This window comes from Cryptomeria japonica, chromosome 5 (genome assembly GCF_030272615.1).
Source record: "Cryptomeria japonica chromosome 5, Sugi_1.0, whole genome shotgun sequence".
In the NCBI taxonomy this organism is placed as follows: Eukaryota; Viridiplantae; Streptophyta; class Pinopsida; order Cupressales; family Cupressaceae; genus Cryptomeria; species Cryptomeria japonica.
Window position 1 is genome coordinate 250,954,299 of NC_081409.1, and position 24,860 is coordinate 250,979,158.

Consider the following 24,860-nt stretch of genomic DNA (forward strand, 5'->3'; position numbering starts at 1 on the left):
AAATTGCCTTCTCCTTTGCTTGCTTGAATTGCTAGGCTAGATTAGATAATTAGATAGATTAGGATTTAAATGAGAAAGGGAGTTGTATTTATATTCAACTTACACTTTTTCAAAATAATATTTTGGGGTGAGCTACCAAACAAACATCGAGATTAAATACAAATTGCAAGGTCAAATTTCATGTCCAAAAAGTTGAGCCCATTTTGATGGGATAGAAGTACTACGAAACCAATTCCTGGCAAAATGTGCTAACAAAAGGTTGAAAATAGGATAATTAACCTAGTTTTTCAAAGTGGTCCCAAAATCAGGCACACATGCCAAAATAGGTGTTAAACCTACTGTGAAATTGTTAGGGTCAACAATTTATGATGCTAATTTTAGCTCCCACTTTAATGGGGGCAAAAAATTATGCTTATACCCAGGCTAAAGTATGAATAAGTGAAGCATCCTTTTATCAAAATATTGAAGAGACACTCGATGAATCTAAGCTCTAAAAAGGTAGTAGCCCCTAAGACTTAAGGTCCTATCAATCCATAATGCAACAAGTCAATTAAAAAAATTAGTCACCTTTTCTTTCACTCCTTTGCAATGCACCAAATCAATTAACATGACTTAAGGTCCAATGTTGTTTGAAAATGTTATAAAAATTGATTAACAAGTTTTGAGAAATAGTGGATTTAATTGCTAAGTAATGAGAAAAACCAATCTAGGGTTGTATCTTTCAATGACCTAGGAATTATTTTTGTAAGAAGAGAACCTTGAAAGAGAAAATCACTACATAATGCGGTAAAAGCCAACACATGATTGTTAGGGTGTCCTTCTCCATTGTATTTCTCAAAACATGTTGTCTCAATGTTTTGTGTAATGATATTGTTTAAGATGGTGTATGATAAAGGATACAACATGACAGAAGGTTTAGATGTGATTAGTTTTGATTTGTGCTAGATAATTCTTATTACATTTTGTAATGGCTTGTTTATGACAAGATCAAAACTCGTGAATTGGTTTGTGAAAGGGTAGAATATGAAGGTGGAGTGGAACTAATGGTTGGTGGTTGAACACTATTGTAAGTAAAAGGTGGAGGGGATTGGCTAACAATATGGTGTGATACTAAGCATTGGGCATTTTGAGAAACAAAAGGGATGGTAGAAGAAGGTGGACATAAGTATATATAGATTAATAGGATTCACACACCTAAATTTAAAACTAATGTGAGTGGCATTACCATTTTGTGTACTAGTAGACAAGACAAGATAATTGAATGTAGGAATAGAAGGTATTGCCATGGGTATTGATACCCGTGTCTCCATTTGGTTTTGTATATCCAAAAACTTCAATGAAACTTGTTATCATCAAGTCTTTTCATCCACTTTGTGAGCTATTATACATAGAACATCCAGACCATGAGAGTCACCATGTAACAATCTCATTGGAATCTCAATAATTGGGATGACTTCTCCATCAAGTTTTCCACTTTGTTGGAAGCCTTCAAATTCCTTGTATAGATTCTTTAATTGCTTGTCAGAAAATTGGACTCTAGGGTTATCTATCTCATGATACTCATGTGGAGATTAGTTTTTAGTTATTACAGGCAAGGTGGGAGTAGGATCAAGAGATTATTTCTCTTTGAAATTTCTTGACAGGAACAAGTCAACATAAAACTCAGGCTAAGCATCAACACTAGAAAAAGCATGAGAAACCATAAGTTGGTAACTTCTTCTTATGGGAATTTTAGATTTAGAAGAATGGGTTATGAAACTCATAAAAAGTTCAAGTTTCAAAAACACACATATGCTCCTAGAAAGCAATGGAAAGAAGAAAGTGATGACAAGATGTACATGCAAATGAGATGTTAGAAGAAGAGATAAATTTTTGTTTTCAATTTTTTGTATTATCACACAAGATGCTTTGAAAATGTAATATGTAATAATATCTTTGTAATTAATTAGCCATCTAATTAAGTGCAAGTTCATATACAAGAAAAATAAAAAATGTTTGCAACTAAATTAGAAAATATGCACGTATAAGACACATTGGGTTCACCAAAATGAAATGGTAAAAAATGAGATCCCTAAATCAATGCAAACTAGAATATATAAATTCGTCCATGACATTGGGACACAAATAGGCCTAGCTACTATCTTAAAAGAAGAGCTAGGTGTTGGGATTCTATTCCTTTGGTGTAAAATATTGTGGGTGTGAAGTATTTATGTGTATGAATTATGCTAACTAGGGAAAAATGACTAAGTATGATAGAATGCAACAAATATAGCATGAAATATAGAAATAACTTAATACAAATGTATAATCTAAACATAGAGAAGAACCTAGAATGAAAAGATGGATTTGATTGTGTTGAACAAAAGAATTGGGTACCTATGTTTGGAGGAGGTGGATGCATGGGAGATTGTAAAAAAACTAGATTAGGAAGCTCTACACACTTATATCCTAAAAATGAGGGAAATTTTTTTATGATGGGGGTGTTGGGCACCTTAGTCCCAAGGTTTCTACACTTTTTTGTAACTTCTTTCTATCAAATCCTAACTTGCACACAAAAAAAGAGGGAAAAATGGTTATTTTAGATAAGAGCTTAAATGCAATTTAAACCTTGTGTTGGTGTTCCCACTTCCGTAATAACAATTATTAAATAGAGCATGTTTCCTAACAAGGATATAGTCTAAACAATTTATAAATGTTGAAAATGATAAATTTACGTTATTCTCAAGGAATCTCACATAAAGGCTTGATGTGAAACTCATAGTCCTACAACATGTTAGTGCATATTGATAACATAGAATATTATATCATACTTGATCATAACCTTGTTGTAGCATATTTGAATGATCAATTAAATTTCTTGATTGCTTGTATAATTAACTTTCTTTTTTGGAAAATTGATAGAATGCCTTCTCCTTTACTTTTTTGAATTACTAGGCTAGATTAGATTAGATAGATTAGAATTTGAAATGGGAAAGGAAGTTGTATTTATATGCAACTTACACCTTTTCAAAAAAACCTTTCAGGTGAGTTGATAAAAAAAAGGTTGGGATAATGCAAATTGCAAGGTTGAATTTCATGTCCTAGAGTTTGAGCCCATTTTGCCAAGACAAGGTCATTGGGTGCTATAATCCTAGCAAAACCTAGTAACAAAAGGCCCAACAATAGGGAAATTAACATAGTTTTAAAAAATGGTCTTGAATTAGGCACATGCACACATAATTAGGCACAAATGTCAAAATGGGTGCTAAACCTAGTGTGAAATTGTTAGGGTCAACAATTTACATTGTTACAAGTATACATCAAATAGAGCTATAGAATATCTAAATATTTTAATTAAGTTTCTCATTATTTTCTTTCTAAAGACCTCTAAGAATGCCCTTCATGGTTTGTTGCATCCTAAATTGAAGAAGGTAGACCTTCACTTGTTATTTATCCCTTAAGGGATTACAGTCTAATGATGAGTGTGGTTCATCATCTACAATTTTTTTGTTCCCTTACTCTAGGACATTAGTGTATGAATGGCCAAGATCTTTGATAAGACGGCTACCACTAAGAGGTTGAGAGATTTGATGAAAACATATAATATGAAATGCTATATCTAAAATACATTAGTTGAATGGATTGAATAATTATCTTAAGAAGAGGTACATATATAGCAGAGACTAGTACCAACTAGGAGAAAAAGTGCTATCTAGAAGATAGGAATGTGATCCCATGCAATATTATACCTCTAAGAAATCATATAATAAAATATATATTAACAACTAGCAAACTTATCTAGGAGGAACATTCTACACTAACATCCTCCCTCAAGTGTATCTAGGTGAATAGAAAGAGATTTGGGTTTTAACAATAAGGCCTAATCAAGTACCTAATTACAAAGAATACCCCTGGAAGTGAGAAAATAGATCTAAATCCAAATGGAAAAAATTGCCCCCTGTAAAGAGAGAAAAGAAGGAAAGAAGAACTCTATAAGATGATGAAGGAATCAATAAGTTGTAGATGTTTTGATGCCAAATCCAAATCCTGACTAGAATTTTTCATAAGCATTAGTAGTATAAAGATTTAGGAACATGACCATCATGAATTAATCTTGAATTAAGATGTGAACTAATGTATAATCATTAAACATAGTCTCTAAATCAAGATTCTAACTAATGTTGAATTATATGTGTCATTTTAGCTGTAGATTTTATCTACTAAGGCTTTCAGCTAGAGGTTGGGTTAGTAGTTTTGAGGAGTCCTTATTTATATTCTTTAAGTTTTACAACCTCTATTATTTATTACAACTCTACATTAGTAAGTCTGTGGGGCATGTTTTCCTTTGGTACAAAGACAATAGTGGAGCATGCCATGTGGAAACTCTGTGCACTACTGATAGTGGATTTTACATTTTTAGCATGAAATTTCTGCCTGTGCCACATGTCAACATGAGACACTTTTCCTAATGCCAAGGAGATAACATAACAAAAAAATTGCACCATAGCTCCACATGTTCGAAGCCATAGATCATTGAAAGAAAAAACAAAGGGAATTCAAGCTAGCCTTCTAGAGCACCACACATTGATAATGTGTTAGCTTTGGAATTTTTTTGAGCCTCGAAAGGCTAAAGGTTGCGCTACTGGTCATTTTCAAGGTCAAAAGGTAAAGGAATAATTAGAAGATGCCATATGTCAGAGTTAGAGAATAATAATAATAATGTCTTTTCTAGTCCATGATGCTATCCATCTATTTATGGGTCTACAAATGGCTTGGAGCAGTATGGGACTACCTCGTACTCCTTGCGAGAGGTACCTAGCTGCACTACAAACAAGGCATACATACCTTACCCCCTTGTGGGATTTGAACTTGTGACCTCTCTTTCAAGAGCACAAGTTCCCCACCACTAGGCCAACTCAGGCTATAAAAATCTTGTTCCATGCAAGCATTTATAACATAGGTAGTGGGTTTTCTAGAATGCAGATGCTAGTGCAGTTACAAATCCTGTTCCATGTAAGAATTTTTAATATAGGTAGTGGGTTTTCCAAATGATGATGCCACCATGTGGGGAGGAATGAAAATGAATACCCGTAGGTAGTTGCAACAATCTTCATGATGTTGACTTAGAGGTGATGAGAAGGTGGAGTCTTTTGTAGTTGCAAGCATACTTTCCAGTGTGAAGGGGGGTTTCTATACAAGACGAAGTTGGCATTGTATTAGGGGTTCACCATTTTTATAAAAAGAACACTTAAAGAGAATCAATAGTTTTACAATTTCATTCTTAAGCCTTAGCTTTGTATTTAGGCAATTAAGAGAGATTAAAAATATTAGATTATGTGAAGTTCATCTCTAATCTCTAGACAAAACTTAATGCTTTGTGTCTTATATGAATGAATGTAGTTGTTGGTTATTATAGTTTCACTTCTATATTTTCAACATGAATATGTAGATCTTTAATTATGTTTAGACTCTTTTGATTCCCTGCAATGATTTTTAATTCAAAATTATATTATGCTATCTGGCAAGTAGAATTTTGAAGTGTTGTAAAAGACAGCCACATCATCGTAGTTAGGTTTATTTATGTTATATTTTTATTTCCCTTTTCTCTCCCAAATGCAAGATCAAGAGCCAACTTCTAAAATCCTGAAGGTCATTCTATGAGGCACAATTTATCGCCCACTCATTTAACTTCCCATAGGCTGTTTCTTTGAGTGTAACCTCTAGAGATCAACAAGTCTCTTTTTCTATGCCTAGTGGGACCACACTTTATTCCTAATTATAAGTAGGTATATGAGCCACATGCCCATTACAAGGTCACAAACTATGCAGAATCTAGGCCTCTTATTTCTTCCCTTAGTGATTGCAACATGGGCAAGAGTTACCAGACCAAGCCTAGTACCATTCCAAGCTCAAGCTCTACCACAAGTTCAAATGGATATACCACAAACACCTTGAAACTTTGTGATGTGGGATAATGGGCTTTCGTTGATTTTACTTACTCTATAGCTGTTTGGGATCCTATTCCCAAATCGACATTAAAGGCATTACCTAAATTTATCAAAGAAGATTAAAAAATGCCCACTAAACATCTACAAGATGTGACATATCTTTGCATTGTTCATACTAATACTGAGTAAAATATAGTGCATAGGTTGCTCATAGCCTCTTTCAAAGTCAAGGCACATGATTGGTACAAATATTTGCCTTCTAACTCTATTGGTAACTAAGACCAGATCAACGAACGATTATTTGAGCAATTAAATGAGAAAGAAGATCGATCGTCCTTTTTGCAACAACTAATAACAATTAAAAGAGCTTCGTAGGAAGCTATTATAGATTTTGACACTAGGTTTCGTAAAACCTAGCAGAGGATCCCAGTGTCAGCTCGAACTTCAATGGATTGGGATTTTTATAATCCAATCACTAGGTGGGAATACATTTTTGGAATGCTTATGAAATATAAATAAGGGCTGAAAATAATTTGATAATTGGAAAACTTCCTCCATTACCACCTATGAAAATATTTTTGGAGCTCACAGTTTCGTCACAATGAGAAGCCACTTTGAGAATTTATTTTGTGCTTTAGTGCATCCTTGTTTTACCATTGACATTTGTATAGTGAACCAATTTTTGGTAGCTTCTTTGCAAATGAGGCCACTTAGCAGGTAATTTAATAAAATTTTTGTTTTGAAAATAGAACTTGTTTGATAATGATGAAAATGGGTTGAAGGCTCATGATGGTACAAAAATAATTATGTACTTAGTAAAATTAAGAAATTATCATAATTATAAAAATCATTGAGGTTCAAACCAAGTGTTTAGTCCATTTAATTCCAAGTAGTTGTTCCATAGTTGTAATGCATCTAATTCATTTATTTTAAACCTTACTTGGTGGCCCTAGGCCCCCCAAAATAAAGAAATAATACCTCCTTTTGTTAAAAACCTTATTCTTTGATGACTATCCTAGGTCTCATCTGAAAACACTATTACAATCTGCTCTTCATTGACACTACTATTGACACCTTTCACCATTCCTCTATATTGATTACTATCAAAATTATCCATACATATATATGAATTGCAAAAAGGAAATAAGTAAAATGTATTTCCATGTGGAAATATTATGTCACACTTATTAAATGTATCAAATCACTATGATATTTCACATTAGCAAAATCATTATTATGCACCATCAACTTCTCATCCAAATAAACCGAGAACCCAAAATTATCCTTTAGTTTCATATCAAACTTAAAGATCTTGTACAAATTTCATTCAATAAACCTATTTGAAAACACTTTCTCTGATTTGCTAAAATTACAACTCACTCCCAAGAATAAAAAATAGATTGATGAAAACCAAACACAAAGAACACACCAATTGAGTCAACAACTGGAATTTATTCTATATCTTAGAAGCAACCCTTAGGTGTACTAAAGAAAAAATATACATTCATAGGCACCTCTTTAATTTGATTTGTATCATACTAATATTCACATTCATTTGAATAATGAAATTTAGTAATATCACCATGTGTTTCAATGATATACCAATAATATTGATCAACAACAATAATATCTTTGTCAATACTCATCTCATAACTTTTAGGAAAAACAACTCCATCAATATTCCAAGTGGTGATAACCCTGTCAAGTTGGGATAAATAACAAGATTTGACCCATCCTTTGAATCATCGTGCAAATCCATATAAAATATATCAAGAAGAGGATGAAAACGTTTTAAAATTAACCTTGCATCAAGTTCCTCACATTTATTTTTCATAGCATACTTACTATGCAACAAATATTACAATCGTCATCACAAAGTTTTGAATCTAATATAGTATTATCATTAACAAAACTAGTAGGATCAATTAAAGGGCATGGAGTTAAATCTTTAATATAATTTAAGTTATCAATAAATAACAATGCTAATCCATACTTTGTATATTCATCAAGTAAATTTTGGGTAAATGGACAAAGATGAGTCCCACTTAGGGGGAAGTGCACGCATTGGGAAATGTGTCACTAGGAATGGGGCCCCATTTTATAGAAAATGAGAACCCATTATACTTCAAGCTCCCAAGCCAAAAATTCATAAAATGAGGCCCCATATTTAAAAAACGGGGCCTTATTTTGTAAAAGTATCTAAAAAAAAAAAAGAATCCCTACAAAGTCATTTTTGCACTTTATATAATGGGAATCCAGTATATTTAAATAACGTGGCCCTGTTATTTGAAATTTCAAAACCAAACCCACCATGTACATCGGGTTTAGGTTCGGGAAAGGCATGGAATGCCCAAACCTTAGACTTGGACCTGCAAGTTCAAGCTTGTATCAATGACATGCTCAAATACTGACCTTTGCCAAATTTTTCATGCCTATTATTAGAGATTTTTTTGACGAAATTAAAACCCATTTCAGATTACACTGTGCATATTCTGAATATGTAATTTTTAAATTTTTTTGATTATTTTGTCTATTTTTTAATTAATTTATACTCAATCTATTCCATAAAATTGAAATATTAATTGATTTTGTTTATTTAAAACTTTTTTGTTTTAATGTTTAAAAAATAAAAATTATATGTCATCAATCTAAACAAAATTCTTTTCTATTTAAAAAAAATAAAATAAAAAAAATGATAAGTTTAGGTCAAATAATGTGGGCCGTAAACGACGAGTTTTTAAAACGACAATTAGGGCCAATAAAAAATTAATAAAAATAAAATATTCAGAAAAAAAATACAAAAAATATGCTCATCAATCTTTAGTGTGTTAAAAATTATTTCTGAAGAGGGTTTGAGAAAAAAAAATTATTTGTTTCAAAAAGTGTGGGCCATACATGTGCATAGTATGGTCCTGAAACATGCATTTTTACAAAGTGGTTTTTAAAAATCTCTTTTGAAAGTCAATTTATATTATGTGGGTATTAAAATAAATTACGTATTTGGAAACTAGACTCTGAGCACTATATTTTGTATTACTTACTCTTTTCAAGATTCAATCTCTAAGTGCTTCAAATTTTCAGCTCAAGAGTGGCAAAATCTGAAAATCAAGGAAAACACTTCCATTTTTTGGCCAAAAAGTGGACTCAACTTCTTGCACTGACCCTTTTATCAGAAGCTTTTATTATAATTCTCATTAATGCATTCTTTATTTGAGAAAAAGAATTCCATTTCCACTTCACAAAGGCATCCATAATTGACAAAGAAAAGATAAATTCCATTTTCATCATGATTAGAAAAATTAGGAAATTTATTTTTTGAATCATAATAAAGCTCTTTAGATTAAATGTACAAACCCTTGTCTTCAATAATATCATCATTAGTTTGCAATAAGATTGTTTATGATATTTCACCATAAAAATAATCAATAATCTTACAAGATGGAACAATGCATTGGATATTTGAGCATTCATTTATTTCATCATTGATTGAAACAAGAAAAGGCATGACTTCATATATTTCTTTATTTCATCAAAAACCACATTGTGGTTGATATGACAATGATTTTCATCTACACACATTTCATTAATGAGCTTATTAAAAATATCATCTTCAATATTGCAAGATGCATCTTCATGTTTCCTTATACTCTCTCCATCCAAATGCATTATGTCATTATTTTTCTTACACAAGGAAATATGACTATTGTCATCAAGAATTAAGGATATGGTAGCCTTTTTCATAGTTACATTTAACTTACAAGATTCAAATTAACATTTCTGAAGCATCAAGCCTCTACAATTCATCCTACATGTGTTCAAGTATGAATCCACACATCCCATGCCATCCTTCACATATGCATTCAAAAAGACTAAGTACTATGATGTCCCACTCACCTAGCCAACCTTAACCACTAAACACATGCTTTCTTATATAGGCTCAAGCTCACACAAATATAACAAATTGGTAAGATAAAACCATGTGCCTCAAAACCATGAAAACACAAAACCATCAACCCCTACTTTAATTTTGGTTAGTAATTTTGTAAAATATTAAATATCTTTCACAAATAATATTTTATTTTTCCATATCCCCTACACTTAAAATCGTAACCTAATGTTACATTGTTTTACAATTGGACCAAAATAATTGCCTAGTGTGGCTAAGAACATATCTTTATGCACCACAACTAAATAATTATTTGATTATTTTAATCAAATATTTTATTTCATGCAAGATGTATAACACCTTATCCCAACATTATCCCATTAAATTGTATACATTGCATAAGATCAAAATCAATAAAATACATCACAATATCCATATTAAAAACTATATAAATATCTGACATCTTCTTGTGCTCCATTAAGATACCTAGACAATAAAATCAAAGTTCCAAAGTAATCTCATGCACACAATCCTCTCATCCTCGAACATGCCATATATGGAAGAAAAAACAAACCAATTTCAAGATGCACTACTCCAAAGAGCACAAATATCAAATCCAAGTAATAACAAAGGCTCCAAGTTATTATCGAATGAAAAAGCCTACATGATTGGGAATAGTATCCACAAAAAACCAATACACTAAACCATCCATACCTCCTAGGTATCAACAACATCAGTAAATTCATGCCATCAAATGCAACTCATAAATTGCAATCAAGCTCCCTATATCAAGACTTTCAATGAAGACCATACATATTCATGATCTTCCAATGCATGGGTAATGTGAGATATAAGAATATAGCAAGTCATATCAAGTCTACCAATCAAAACTCATAACAAGCTATGATAAATGAACATATGAACATGAACCTCTAGGAAGAAAACATAGAATAAAGATAGGAAACCTATAATCACAATACGTTATTCTATCAAACACCTCAAAGAGCTATGTTGTGTCAAGCATGATCTCCTTCAAACCCAAAATTAAAAGCCTATACAAAATCCAACTATGTAATCTCATAGATCAAACACAACATATGTATCATATAATATCTTGATATGGATGTAAGACTCTCTAACCAAGGAAATCAAACTCAGAGAATATATTAAAAAATAATTAAATTAACTTAATAATAATATACTATAATCTTGATTAACAACATCATAATATAGCTCATATGCACAAGGTGATAACCATGCCAAACATCCCTGAAAATTAATCCTATAGAACTAATTATCTATAGATCAAGATCCATAGCTATGAGAATATAAGAATAAACATAACATATGTAAAAACAAGAATGGGAAAATAAATTTTAGATGACAAGCCATCAAGTAGACCAATTGTGGGGAATGAAAATGATCCTCTAGGATAATAAATTAATCATGATTCACTCCAAAACAATCTCCTCTCAATTCCATATCTAGGTGTAGGCTCCTTAGTCAACCTACTAAAACTTCATCATAGAGTACCCATATCAACATATGTCTCTAATCCCAAGAGAATTCTAGCCTCACATATGTCATAATAAAATCCAAATGTAACACAAAACTACTACGAAGATCTAAGAAAATGACTTATGTACCTAAAATACCAAGAAAACCCACAAGAACATTATCAAAGTTCTAAAATAAAAATCAAGAACCCAAACATGACATCTTGATCTAACATCTCCTTCTAGGAGACTCCATACAACAATACACACATCCTAGTGTAGAGAGAACTTGTATCATGTCAACACTCAAATTGGTATTAGAGTATATCAAGATATAATACCACACTCTAAACAAAGGGTCAACATCTCCAATCACATGAAGATAACCATCTCCTAATAATGAACCTATAAATGTGAAACAACTCTAACTACAAGAATAAGGTATAGGAGCTCCTCCAAGAAATCAACAAACAATGAAGACGATCATCCATTACCAATGATGAATCCACATCATGAAAAATATCCTAAATAAATATCATCCATGGTCCATACACACTCAACTATGATCCCAACAACTCTAGAGAAGAATTAGAACCAAGATCTTGAAGCCAAGAAGATACAACTACCATCAAACCATTAAGAGTTAATCAACATCACCAATCCATCATTTTTGAAAGATCCATCAGAAAAACACGTATCTGACTATTCATGACATCATATAAAACCAAATGCCACAAGTTCCAAATGCTAACACTTTAGGAACTCTAATCATCCATCCTCTCATCCCAATCCAACATGTACCAATGGACAAATGACAAAAACCAAGGCGAACTGAAATTTTTTATCAACAATAAATCAATATCATGTATGTAAAAAATCCACATCTAAGTCATCTCATTTATATAAAGAAGTTACACATACAAAAAATGTGTATTGAATAATTTAAGCACCCTTAATTATTTCCTTCAAAGAGCATTGCATGCCAAATATGGAAACAATTACATTGCTATGTAATTTTCCTATCTGCAACACATCAGGTTAGAACATTATTTTCATGAAATGTAACATCTATTTGTTATACCTATGATAGGTTTTAAATCTAACTTCTACTTTACTATATTTTCTACTTACATACTTACCTCCTTGGCCTTCCTGCACCTAGAACTATAGTACTTTTTTCAAGTGACTCAAAGTCGCATTTTTAAAAAGAGGGAGATGAAGAAGATTGAATCTGCTCCTAACACTTGACATACTTAGATCCTTTGATATGAAACAAAATGGCATGCAAGAGTATTCTAGGTGAACTCACAGTAATGGTTCCCACTTTTTTGCCACTTCTAATGTTGAGATGAACAATTTTAAAATAATCTTCAACTTCCGACAACTATAAATTTTAAACTATTAACAATTTGAAGATGATGTAAATTAGTGATTTGTAGCATTTTGTCTGTAGATTCTATATATATATATATATATTTTTTTTTAAATTTTTTTTCCATCTCCCTCAAAAAGTAGGTTTTTATAGAAAACTACATTTTTTAAGAGTGATGTGCCTCCCGAAATGCATAACTTTTTTTCTATAAAAGATAAAAACTCAATTCTTTTGAATTTTGTTTTGTAACATCAATATCCAGGGCTTGCAATTGGTTTGATAGTGATATATTGAATATTTTTCATTTTATTAAGTTTTGAGGTCCGACTAATTATATTTTAGACATAGGTGTACGTTTGAACACATAACTTGTTCTATAAATATCGAAATTCAATTTTTTTTTTTGTTAGAAAGAAGACATCAATTCCTAGAGCATAGATATTTTCCAGAATTTTTTTGAATTAGTTTACTAGTTTTCCCAATGTGTTGAATAGAGAAATTCATGTTTGGTGAAAAACCTATGTTTGGTAAAATTAAAAAAACAACTTCATAATAAACTCAATATGTAATACAATTATAGTCATTGGAAAGCTTGGTTCACAGACTACCATACTACATTTTGGGTTGTCAAGATAATTCCATATGAGCCTTCAACCAAAGGTTTGAAGGCCAAAAATATGCAAAAAAATGTAGAAAGCTTTAGAGAAGTGTAAAAAAAGGGGTTCGAACAAAGGGGGGTTCGAGCGAACCCCCCATTTTTAGGGGGGTTTGAATGAAGGGGGGTTCGAGCGAACGCCCCTAATATAATTAAAAAATGACATAAACAAGCATTAAAGGTGCTTTGCTCAAAAGAGGGGATTCGAGCGAAGTGGGGGGTTCGCTCGAATCCCAAAGGGTAGTTCGTTCGAACAACCCCACTTCGCTCGAACCCCCTTCGAATTGTTTTTCCTTCCATCTCATTTTTCCTTCATGGGTGAAAGTGGGAACCATTATTGTGAACTTACCCTTCTATTACACATTATATTTCCCTCTTTATTTGTCCTTACTAGATAATTAGAAAATGATTTTTAATTATATTTGTAATCTAATCCAAAATTTTACCAATAGGTAAAAATCAATTTATTGAATTCATTTCACTTCAAGAAAGAAAAAAATTAAGCTCCAGGAATTTATCTACCTTTACTAGTAATAAAATATGCATTTAACCACTCAATTAACTATTAGAACTTAGAATTCTCCTATACATTCAATTTCAACGTTTCAGCACGTCAACTATAGTCATTTGATTCATATTTTATTGACATTTTGCCAAACAATTTGCCCATGACTATCTAATTTCATCATTAATTTTCCTATGTTTGAATTTTAAGCACAATAACATTTCTGTTATGTTTTTTTCCAAATCTTCATCCTAGAAGTCATCTTTGCTCCCTTACTTTGTGATTTGCATAATAGAAGCAGTGTTGAAACAACAAGAATCTTATATGAGTCCTTCCACTTTCTCATCTTCAAAAAGTGCTTTGCTCTCTATAATTATTCCCTAATATTCATATTTTAGGAAGATTTTTGATGTGTAACTATTACACATTGAAATTGGTGATTTAAAAACCTCATAGGAAAGACAATGAAATCCAAATTTGAGGCACATACAATGTCTAAGGGTAACAAAAACTTGTGGGTGATATTTATTTTTAACACATATCCTTATTTTACCACTAAAAATTGTGCATTGAACCAATTTCTAGGAGCTCCTTTGCAAATGAGGCCAACCAATGGGCAATTTAAATATTTTTGTTCTAACATTGAAACTTGTTTGATAATCACAAAACCAAAGTTGGAGACTTCAGATCGTACAAAAACATGTGTAATTTTCAGATTGAAGAAATTGTTAATTTTTTATGAGTCCTTATACCAAAGCATTAAAATTAGCCCCAAGACTTCTTTAAAAAACTATGAAATTGAGTTTGCCCACTCCTTATGAATTATAAAAAATTCTTCCAACTAGATTTTGAAGATAAGCCATAGATTGTGATAGTTCAATACCAGTACTTTTAGGTTGACTTGTTTCCACATGGCCTAAAATAGGGTTTTGTAGCTAAATAAAGGGTCATTATGCATTAGAAATGAGACAAATTTATAGGTGCCAACATGGTGCATCACCACAACTCTATTTTATATTATGTTTTTGTCCCTTTTAATTAGTGAATGTTAGTATAGGATAAGTAGTCTTATGTTACAAAAATAGAGCCATCTCTTCATTTGGAGGTTTGGTTTCAAATATCAAGGTCCCACACCTTAAAGTCAACCCAATGGTATTCTTAAAGTGTTGAACTAGATTCAACAAGGGTGAAGGTTCAAGTGATGAGAATAATTTTAACCAATAATTAGTCAATGAAATAAAAATGCTAATTCTAGTTTGGGAGACTCATTAGTTGGTATAAAAACCTTTCTATTTAATGAAAATTTACTTGATCTGATTATCCATTGATGCTAAAATTTGTGGAATTTTTTCCTTATTATTTTTCTTGAAATATTCTATTTTTTTAAAATAAAACATTTGTGTGCTTCCCCTATCCTCAAAAAATGCATTTTCAACATTTTTTCTTTGAGACATCACACCCAAAATCTCTCATAGTGTATGCCCTGATGACTATAATGTTGAACACATTTTAGGATTGAGAAGGAGGGGGGTTGAATTAGTTTGGACCTTAAAACATTTAACCTTAAAATTTATCTTTCCAAAACACAATTAACTTATCTTTCACTTTATTAGCAACAATGAAGAATAGAGCAAAGAAAAACAATGCACAAGAGAACACAAGATTTACATGGAAAAATCAAACGAGAAAAAAACACGCCGAGTCAAATCACAATATATGAAATGATTACAAATCTATTTTAGGCTCATTGCCACCTCAAAGGCTTATAGGATGAGCTCACTACTCTAGGGAAAGATACAAAGACTTGCCAACTAAAGATCACTTCTTCAGGACAAGATACAATACCACAATACTTGAATCAACAAGATTAAGTCTTCTCCAAAAATGAAGTTGCACTTGAACAACTATCACAAGTAGCCAACTCCAACAACAATCACCACCACATTGTCTACAAGTGATATGATCATGAAAGCACATTCATACAACTCTAATTTATTCACTTATATCACAACACCCCTCACTACACAACTTCAAAATGATCTTCTATATATACCACCTACTTCATTACAAACATCAATTAGGTTGGCCAAAACAAAGGGTAAGCATAGGACCTATTAAGCTGGCCACCAAACATTATAGTGGTGAATACAGTCGGATCCAGGAGATAGAACATAAACATATACATATGACTTAATTTCCAGTATGCCAAGAAACCCAGTCCTGAATAGAACATTAATAAGTCATTTTGCAGAATACCTAAACAGATACTAGAACCGAGACAACGCATAAACATTACAAGCATGTCCTCCAATTTGTAGCAACTAAAAAAATCAATGTGGAGAAATGGAGAAATGTAGAGCATTTTCTGGACCAATCAAATTTACTTTTGACAGACAACCAGACTGTTAGCTAAGAACAATCACTAGCTACATCAATTGCTACACTAGAAATCTAAAGGGATAGCTATGCAATGTCCACAAAGCATGAACATTATGTCCAAATCTGCAAGACCAAACTCACAAATGCAGAGGAATGCACAACACTCTTCCAACCAGACTTTAACTACTTTTTCATGCCTATCAAATTTCTTCAAACTAAAAACATTCCAGAAACAACATTAACCTGAACAGAAGTATCAGGGCCAAGGAAAACACATCCACACCATCATCATCATGGTGCTACAAATTCTAGTTTTAGTTGAGGGAAAGTAATGATATACGGTAGCGTAGTAATGAAACACGTTAGCTACACTACCTTGAAAGCACATTGTAAGACTTTTTCCACAAGTGATTTGAGGAAGAAGAGTGTTCGACAAGGCAATTTTGAAAGACTTCAATCTCCAGACGTTTTTTGAGGTAGCAGAGAGTTTGACAAGGGAGGCATGTAAATTTAGTCCGTGTTTATCCAGTTGTCAATTTGGAATACTTTGTAAACCTGCATTCATGGGCATTTTTGGAGGCGGTTTCTATCCAGGATTCACCGACGAATTATTTCTATATAAATAGTCGAGTCCGCACGGAATAAACATAATTAGTCCCCCACTTGGAAAACTGCGAAGCAGACATGATGATTCGCATTTTGGTTGTGTTTATCTTGTATATCAACACAGTGTTGAGCACAGACGGAAAAGTAAGAGTGTGCCCACCTGCTCCCGCAGTGCAATGCACAAGCCAAGGATGTGAAGTCTTCAATTGCCAGGGCATGTGGGCGACTAGCGTGGCATGGCCTACTTCAGAGCCCCTACTCCTCCGTGCTGTTGCCCACGCTGTTCAAAACAACCAGAAAATCAGAGTCGTGAGCAAACATGTTCACAGCGTCTCAAAGCTCGTCTGTGCGGACAGCGAAGGACTCATCATTTCGACCTAAAACTATGACTCCGTCATTGAAGTGAATAGAAAGGCCATGACAATCACTGTCCAAGCCGGAACGATCATGAGTGACGTGATTGAAGCAGCTGCAAAGCATGGCCTCGCTCTGCCCGCCATGTCTTAAATAACCGGAGTTTCTGCAGCCGGCGTTATTTCCACCGGAGCCCACGGCAGCAGTTTCGTCGGGAAAGGCAGCGGAGTTTATGAATACGTGGTGGGAATGAGAATCGTAGTGCCTGCATCTCCTTCCCAAGGCTACGCAAAGATCATAACTTTGACAGAAGCAGATGAAGATCTGAAGGCCGCAAAATTGGCTCTAGGAACGCCGGGAGCAATTTCAGAGATAACATTCGCCTTGCAGCCCATGTTTAAAAGATCGGTTTTCGTCTCAGTGAAAGATGATTACGATTTGGAAAATGAAGCAGAGAGTTTCCTAAGAGATCACACATTTGGTGATATAAGATGGCTTCCTTCACATCGGAAGGCCGTTTTTCTAGCCATAGATCGAGTTCCTGTTGACGCTGCAGGAGACGGCTGCAACTCAATGCTTGGTAATCCCACCACAGTTGCTGACATTGAAACAAGTGCTTATCAAAGTGAGAGTTTTAACATTTCAATTTTTTATTAAAATATCTATTTACTCGTTCCCATCCATAGTTTTTTTTTTGTTATTAAAGAACCATTTGAATAACTCGTATCGATCAACTTATTGGGTAAACTATTGCATTTTCAGTCGATTCAATCCAGGCAGAAGCAGACGTGGATGCAATTTGCAACCTTATTGGAAACGGAACAATTCAAGCTGCGGCGAATGGTCAGGGGTTTTTGAATGACGGGAAGCGCTTTACAGGCTACCCAGTTGTTGGTTTCAATCATCGCATGCAGACATCTGGGAAATGCGAACAAGTCCCTGACCAAAAAGATGAGAGCTGTACTCCCACCCGAATTTTAGATAAAAATGCGACCACATGTAGCTGGGACCCTCGCGTGCACACGGCTTCTAACTTTGACGTGGAACTGAGAGTGCCTTTGTCTCGATTCCGAGAAGCCATTTTGGATGTAAAGAAAATAAGAGATTTGAATCCCCAAAGGATGTGTGACCTAGATAATATATATATTCGGTCTATTAAGAAGTCGGAGGTGTACCTGGGACCGGCTGAGGATCAGGTGACGATGGAGCTCCTAACTTATCGACCGAGAGAAGCGGGTACGCCCAAGTGGAATGAAGATGTGTATGAAGAGATAGAGCAGATGGTGATCGACAAGCATGGAGGGGGACTGCATTGGGCAAAGTCTGGAGGTTACCTGTTCGGAGGGTTGGTCAAACGAACGGTGAACCTGGAAGGATTTTTGAAGGTGAAGGAGAGGTTTGATCCGAAGGGAGTGTTTTCCAATGATTGGACGGACGGCTTGTTTGGAATTGGAGGGAAAGGTGTGGAGGAGTTTAGAGATGGATGTGCATTGGACAAGATGTGTAAATGCAGAGAGGATAGGCATTGCGCTCCAGACAAAGGGTTTTTCTGCAAGCCAGGGAGCGTATGGGATTATGCCCGCGTTTGTAGGAATATCAACTAAAAAGGTTTTGTTTTATATCTAAATAAGTAGGTTTAGTATCATATGCAATCCCATCATGATACTCACTTCATGAGTAACCAATGTTTTGTTTGAAAGGCTAGTCATTCAAAATAAAACATTTGTACTTTCATAATTAATCAAATTGAGTGTCTCATAGTTTATGATAAAATTTATTCTCACATGGTCTGAGTCGAATTCTTTCAAAGAATATATTTTAAATATTTTAATTGCACACATAATTTGGTGTATTGCAAATTGGTTGGCTAAGGTTCACTTCCATTCTTTACTAAATTGTTATATGATCAAGATACATGCTATAGCATTGAACTAGTTTAGGCTATGTACAATATAAAATTATTTAATTTAACAAATTAAAGAAAAATGTTTCCATTGTTGAATTCCATAAATCATAAAATAGGGTATTAATAAACATTCATAATTTCTATTACTTTTTCATTAACATTTTTTGATTCTAAAGTGATATATGAATGTAATGATCATTTTCTATTAAATGTTAAACATTAAAAAAAAGTTTTAGTATGAAACAAGCAAGGTTTATCTAAATTTACTTGAATAAACTATAGTCTCCTCGAATCAGAACAATATTGTGATAGTCACTTAGTTATTCTGCATGGCTATGACCTACTGATATAGACATGTGTTAAAAATACCATCAATAAGTTGGATCTAGGTGGAATTTTCGAAGGATATAATTTGGACCACAATGGTTATATTATTAAACTATGAAATCTAGGTTGAAAATGAAGACTATCAACACATGATCAAAGTCCATTCAGGTAGACTTTGAGTTGTTATAATTTATTTAACATGAGAAAATAAGATTTAGTAAAGGAAAGCTTATATCAAGTCATATTAGTTTAGTTATTAATAAAAAAAAGCTTATATTGAGTCATATTAGTTTAGTTAATTATTCACTAATGTTTTGTGTCACTTTTGCCTCATTTATTATCCCTTAAAATCCACAAATTGTTATTTGACTTGTTTTTCAATAATAATTCTCCTCTAGCCATTCCAAGTGGTTTACATGATTTATTGAAATTTCTAAATTATATACTTAAATGTGTACACGGTTAAATTAGGATAGTAAAAGACCATGTTTAGGATTTTCATTATGTAGGAGGTAGGTAATAGATTCAACATGAGGATGTTCTTGCTAGTCTACTTCTCATTAGATGAGGTTCTTTATACTTGGTATCTTGGCTTGTTAAAAAGATCTACTAGAAATCAGAATGACTTAGATACAACAGTCCTCAACTGCTTTAAAATTCTCATATATTTAGTAATGTTATTTTCATAATTCTTAGCAACTTGTAGAGATCCCAATGCAACAATGGGCATGTTCTATAATATATTTCATAAGTCATACGACAAAATTGAATCCCTATGCAATAAAATAAAAATAAAAATTAGGGACTAGCCAAACTTATCTCAGTGATTTGGATTTTCTTGCTTTTAGGTTAGTGGGGACCTTTTTTTTCTTAAACTCTTTTTCTTTGGTATATAGTGAAACATTTAAAGTAAAATAAGAGATAAGACTATAGGATATGATGCTTTTTGATTGCCTTCATTAGGATAACATGAGGTATATAGGTAGATTCCTATGATCAAATAAGCATCAACAAAACACTCTATTAATGAATCTAATTCTAAATGCTTTTATGCAAAAAAAAAAAAACAAACTAAACATTTATAATCAAGCCTAATTGAGTCAAGTAATTCCTACAAATTAAGGTATGATTCCATAGTCAAATTTAAGAAGAGACATACAATCTTTTTATTTATTCTATAAATTAGCAATCTCTACCTATGTAAATATTGCCCCAACTTAACATTTGACTACAAATAATGAGTTGATATTTTGACCTCTATATAAAAGAACATCCACAACTAATATGAGTGGAAAATTATCCCAATAGCAATCTTCATGTGTACCAGAAAAATGATAAATAATTTAAGCACACATTTTATTCAATTGTAAGTCCAAACTTCTCAAAATTAGAATGCGCATAAGTTTTAAAATAGAGGTTATAACTTGAAGAGGTAAAATAAAAAATTTAATACAAAGCCAAACAATGACAATTTTCTAATTCCACATGAAAATGCAAATTAAAAAAGTTGGGATTAGTGCAATAGAAAACTTAGCTAAGTTGGAACTACACTCATAATGTTTACTTCATTGTATAGTTACACATGAAAAGTGATGTAGATTTATTTGAGTTTAAATTATCATCATACATATTTAAAAGGAGATTAAGAATATATAATTGTTCCTATAAATGGAAAAAAAAATGAGCAAAGAACATAATTACTATGGGTTAGCAATAGTGTTAGAAATATATGAGCTTGAATTATAGGATGATAATGAGAAAAAAATAATCTTGATGAGGTTCAAGAATATCAATTATTTTAGAGAGGAACTAGCTATAAGTTGAGAAGAAAGGCTAAAGATCCTCTCACCAACTCCACTTTTGTAAGAAATCTTGAAGTAACAGTAATGGATTGATCAATAACGTACAGGGTGAATAATATATAAAGAAGATAACTATTAGATAACTATCAAGCACAACATAACAAAAATCTACTAAAAATGCAATAATGATAATATTCCCCCTTTATTACATTGTTCCTACAAAGGTACCACTGAAATCTTAAATTTTGTCCTTGTAAAGGGAATCTCAAATCATAGACACTCAATTATTGGACAAAAAATCTATATTGAAACCTACATACATAGGGCTCCATCAAGTTGTATCTTTACCATCATAAGGGTACAATTCTTGATCACCGTCTCATGAACTCTTTGGGAAAAAGTCCATTTTGAGTTCAACACTGAGCCTCTTATGTATCTTCAAAGATAAAAATTCATAATATATGAATTCTTCAAATCTGTTAGGACCAAAAGTGAAAATTAAAAGAAAAAAGAAAATAAAGATAAATATTCTTTGCATTCAAATCACCATCTCAAAGTGAGAAGCTAACTTGAGATGATGGAAATTACTCCATGCTCTAGTGCCACCAGCCTCTAAAGGCGACCCTGTTATAGTTGATCCATTTAATGTCATAGATGAGTCTTTTGAGGCCTTGTTAAGTGTTGCAAATATAGCTCCAATAACTATAGTTTGAATAGCTCTTTTTATGGGCTTATTTATAATGTAATGTCCCTCAATATTAGTCAAAGATTAAAAAATATATTAATGTAAGTACTATAAACACCATTACTATGTTCTTAGAAATGGGAATGAATACATAAAAAAATAATGAAACAAAAAATCCAATGAAATAAGCTAAATCGAATATACTTTGACAAGAACCAATAGTAAGAAGGTAGATTACTTGATTGGTATATCTCAAAAAGAATATATCAATTGCTTGGAATCTTTTTATACTTGTAAAACTAGTTTGATTTGCAACATGATCATATAACATAAACAACCATAAGAGGTTCATCTACTTGATCATATAATTTTTTCTAACTATAGACAACATGATCATTCTCATCCTCAAATGGTGTTTCTTCATAGTTCATTTAACTCAAGATACTCAAGTTGGAAAGGATTAGAATTATACAAGCTACATTTTATTAAATTCATATCTCTCAACAAATATAGAATAAGCCACATCCCTTAGATTCCATAAATCTTTCAAAGTATAGCAACAAACTACCAAAAAACAAAACTTAAGTTTCAAAACTAAAAATTGGAAATAACACAATGCAACTCTAATATTTCCAATTTTGAATTTCAAACCATATGCTCTCACTTTCCATCAAAATCACCAAGTAGAAGAAATATAGATCTTTTGGCACAATTTTCAATGTTGTAGTAGATTGAAATGATCAATGCTTCATTAAAATTTTTAACATACAATATCAATCTTGTCACACTTTATGCCACAGACTGCATCCTTTAAATAAAAAAATACTTTATGATACTTTGGCATGCATATGTCTACAATGACTTGTAACTATCTTATTTCTACCTTGATGATGAATCTAAATGCTTTCTTTTCTCCAAAAAGTTAATGATAGTGGTGGGCCACTCATGAATCCCCATTCACGTAGCATTGTCCTATCACATACAAAAATTTAGTTCTAATATCTCTTATAAATATTACAATATTTTAAACATTAATCTAAATTTTTCCTTCAAATGCATAGGCACATTGGTTTATTATTTTCCCAATATATATTTCTTTTCTCATGTTTCTTATGGATATCGAGTTCTCATCACTGAAGTAACACAATATTCGTACACTTCTCTATGAATTTTCTTCCCACCATAGAGATCTCCATGGCCAAGATTGCAATCAACAAATTGAAGATGCTAACACCATTCTCCACAAGACATTTTCATACCACTTTGATATCATAAGAAAATAAAATGGTGAAGACTTGATTATGCATATATCAATAACATACATGGTGAATAACATATAAAGAAGAGAACATCTAGACTACTGTCAATCATAAATATATGAACAATTTAATAATGGAGCCACTGTTTATGAATGTTGGACCAAGAGATTTGCAACTTCCCACCCTTTGATAATTGAATTTTTGATAAATTATTGAGGTGTCAATAGGGGATGGGAGGACACAACTGTTCCCCTAGGACTCACAATCTAACTCGAGAGATCATTCTACCTCTTTTGCTATGAACACATCCTCCTCAAAATTTGTTAGTGCTAAGAAAAAGGTAGATTTCATCCATTCTGATAAAGGCTCTGAGGATGAATTAGAAGAAAATGTGGATTTGTCAAAAGAGGAATCATTTTTTGGAGGGGTGGCCCCCACCTCATGGTGGAAAAACTCATTGGAAGAATCATTAGCACTTAGTCAATCTCTTTCTCTTTAATGTTAGGGTTTCATAGGAAGGAATTGAGATTTCTTTGTTAGACGTCTTCTTGGATGAAGCTGCATTGCATCTTTCCTCGACCCTTATAGGTATGGATCCACACATCCCATCCCATGCTTCACATATGCATTCGAAAAGACTAAGTACTATGGCAAACCCCACTCACCTAAACAACCTTAAAACCACTAAACATGTGCTTGCTTATATAGACTCAAGCTCACACAAATACAATCAAGTGGTAAGATAAAACCATGTGCCTTGAAACCATGAAAACACAAAAAAATTGACCCCTACTTTAATTTTGGGTAGTAATTTTATACAGTATTAAATCTTTCCCCAAATATTCTTTTATTATTTAATGTCTCGTACTCTTAAAATAACTAGCCCAATACAACATATATTTTTACAATTGGACCAAAATAATGAATTAGTGTGGCTAAACACATATCCTAGATGCACCACAACTAAATAATTATGTAATAAAAAAATTATAATTTTTCATTTTATGCAAGATGTACAAAAACTTATCCCACCATTATCTCATTTTTATATACATTGCATTAATATCAATTAATAAAATACATCACCATAGCCATACATTAAACCATAATAATCTCAAATATCTTCTTGTGCTCCATCAAGATACCTACAATAAAATCAAAGTGACCAAGTCATCTCATGCAAACAATCCTATCATCCTTGAACATGGCATAGATGGAATAAAAAGAACAAGCCAAGTTGAAGTTCCACCAATAAAAATAACACAAGCATCAAATCCAAGTAATACTGAAGGCTCCAAGTTATTGTCAAATAAAAAAACCTACATGATTGGGAATAAAATCCACAACACATACCAATACATCGAACAATCCATACCTCGAATGTATCAACAACATTAGCAAATTCATGCCATCAAATGAAACCCATAAATTGCAATCAAGCTTCCTATATCAAGCCTTTCAATGAAGAAAATACACATCTATGAACTCCCAATGAATGCGAAATATTAAATCTAACAATAGGACAAGGCATATTATCTTTTTTTTCTACTAGTGGATATTGTCTATTTTTTCTCTCATGGCTGTCTCTACTAGAAGGTCTTGGTTTCTCTTTTCCCAGCTTCCCAACATGTTCAGGGCCTAGCTCTTTATTGCTGTCTTTTTGTTCGGCCCTCTTATTTCAGGTTTTGGGAGCCTTAAAAA

The 24,860-nt window shown here is 32.6% G+C and overlaps 1 protein-coding gene across 1 annotated transcript; it reads left to right on the forward strand.

The window, feature by feature from the left end:
• The first annotated feature begins 16,904 nt into the window (after window positions 1–16,904).
• Window positions 16,905–18,784, forward strand: LOC131051426 (L-gulonolactone oxidase 3-like). Its single transcript, XM_057985946.2, has 3 exons — window positions 16,905–17,172; window positions 17,353–17,805; window positions 17,943–18,784. Exons 1-3 carry the CDS (start codon window positions 16,905–16,907, stop codon window positions 18,782–18,784), a joined length of 1,563 nt encoding a protein of 520 aa, XP_057841929.2.
• Window positions 18,785–24,860: the final 6,076 nt, after the last annotated feature.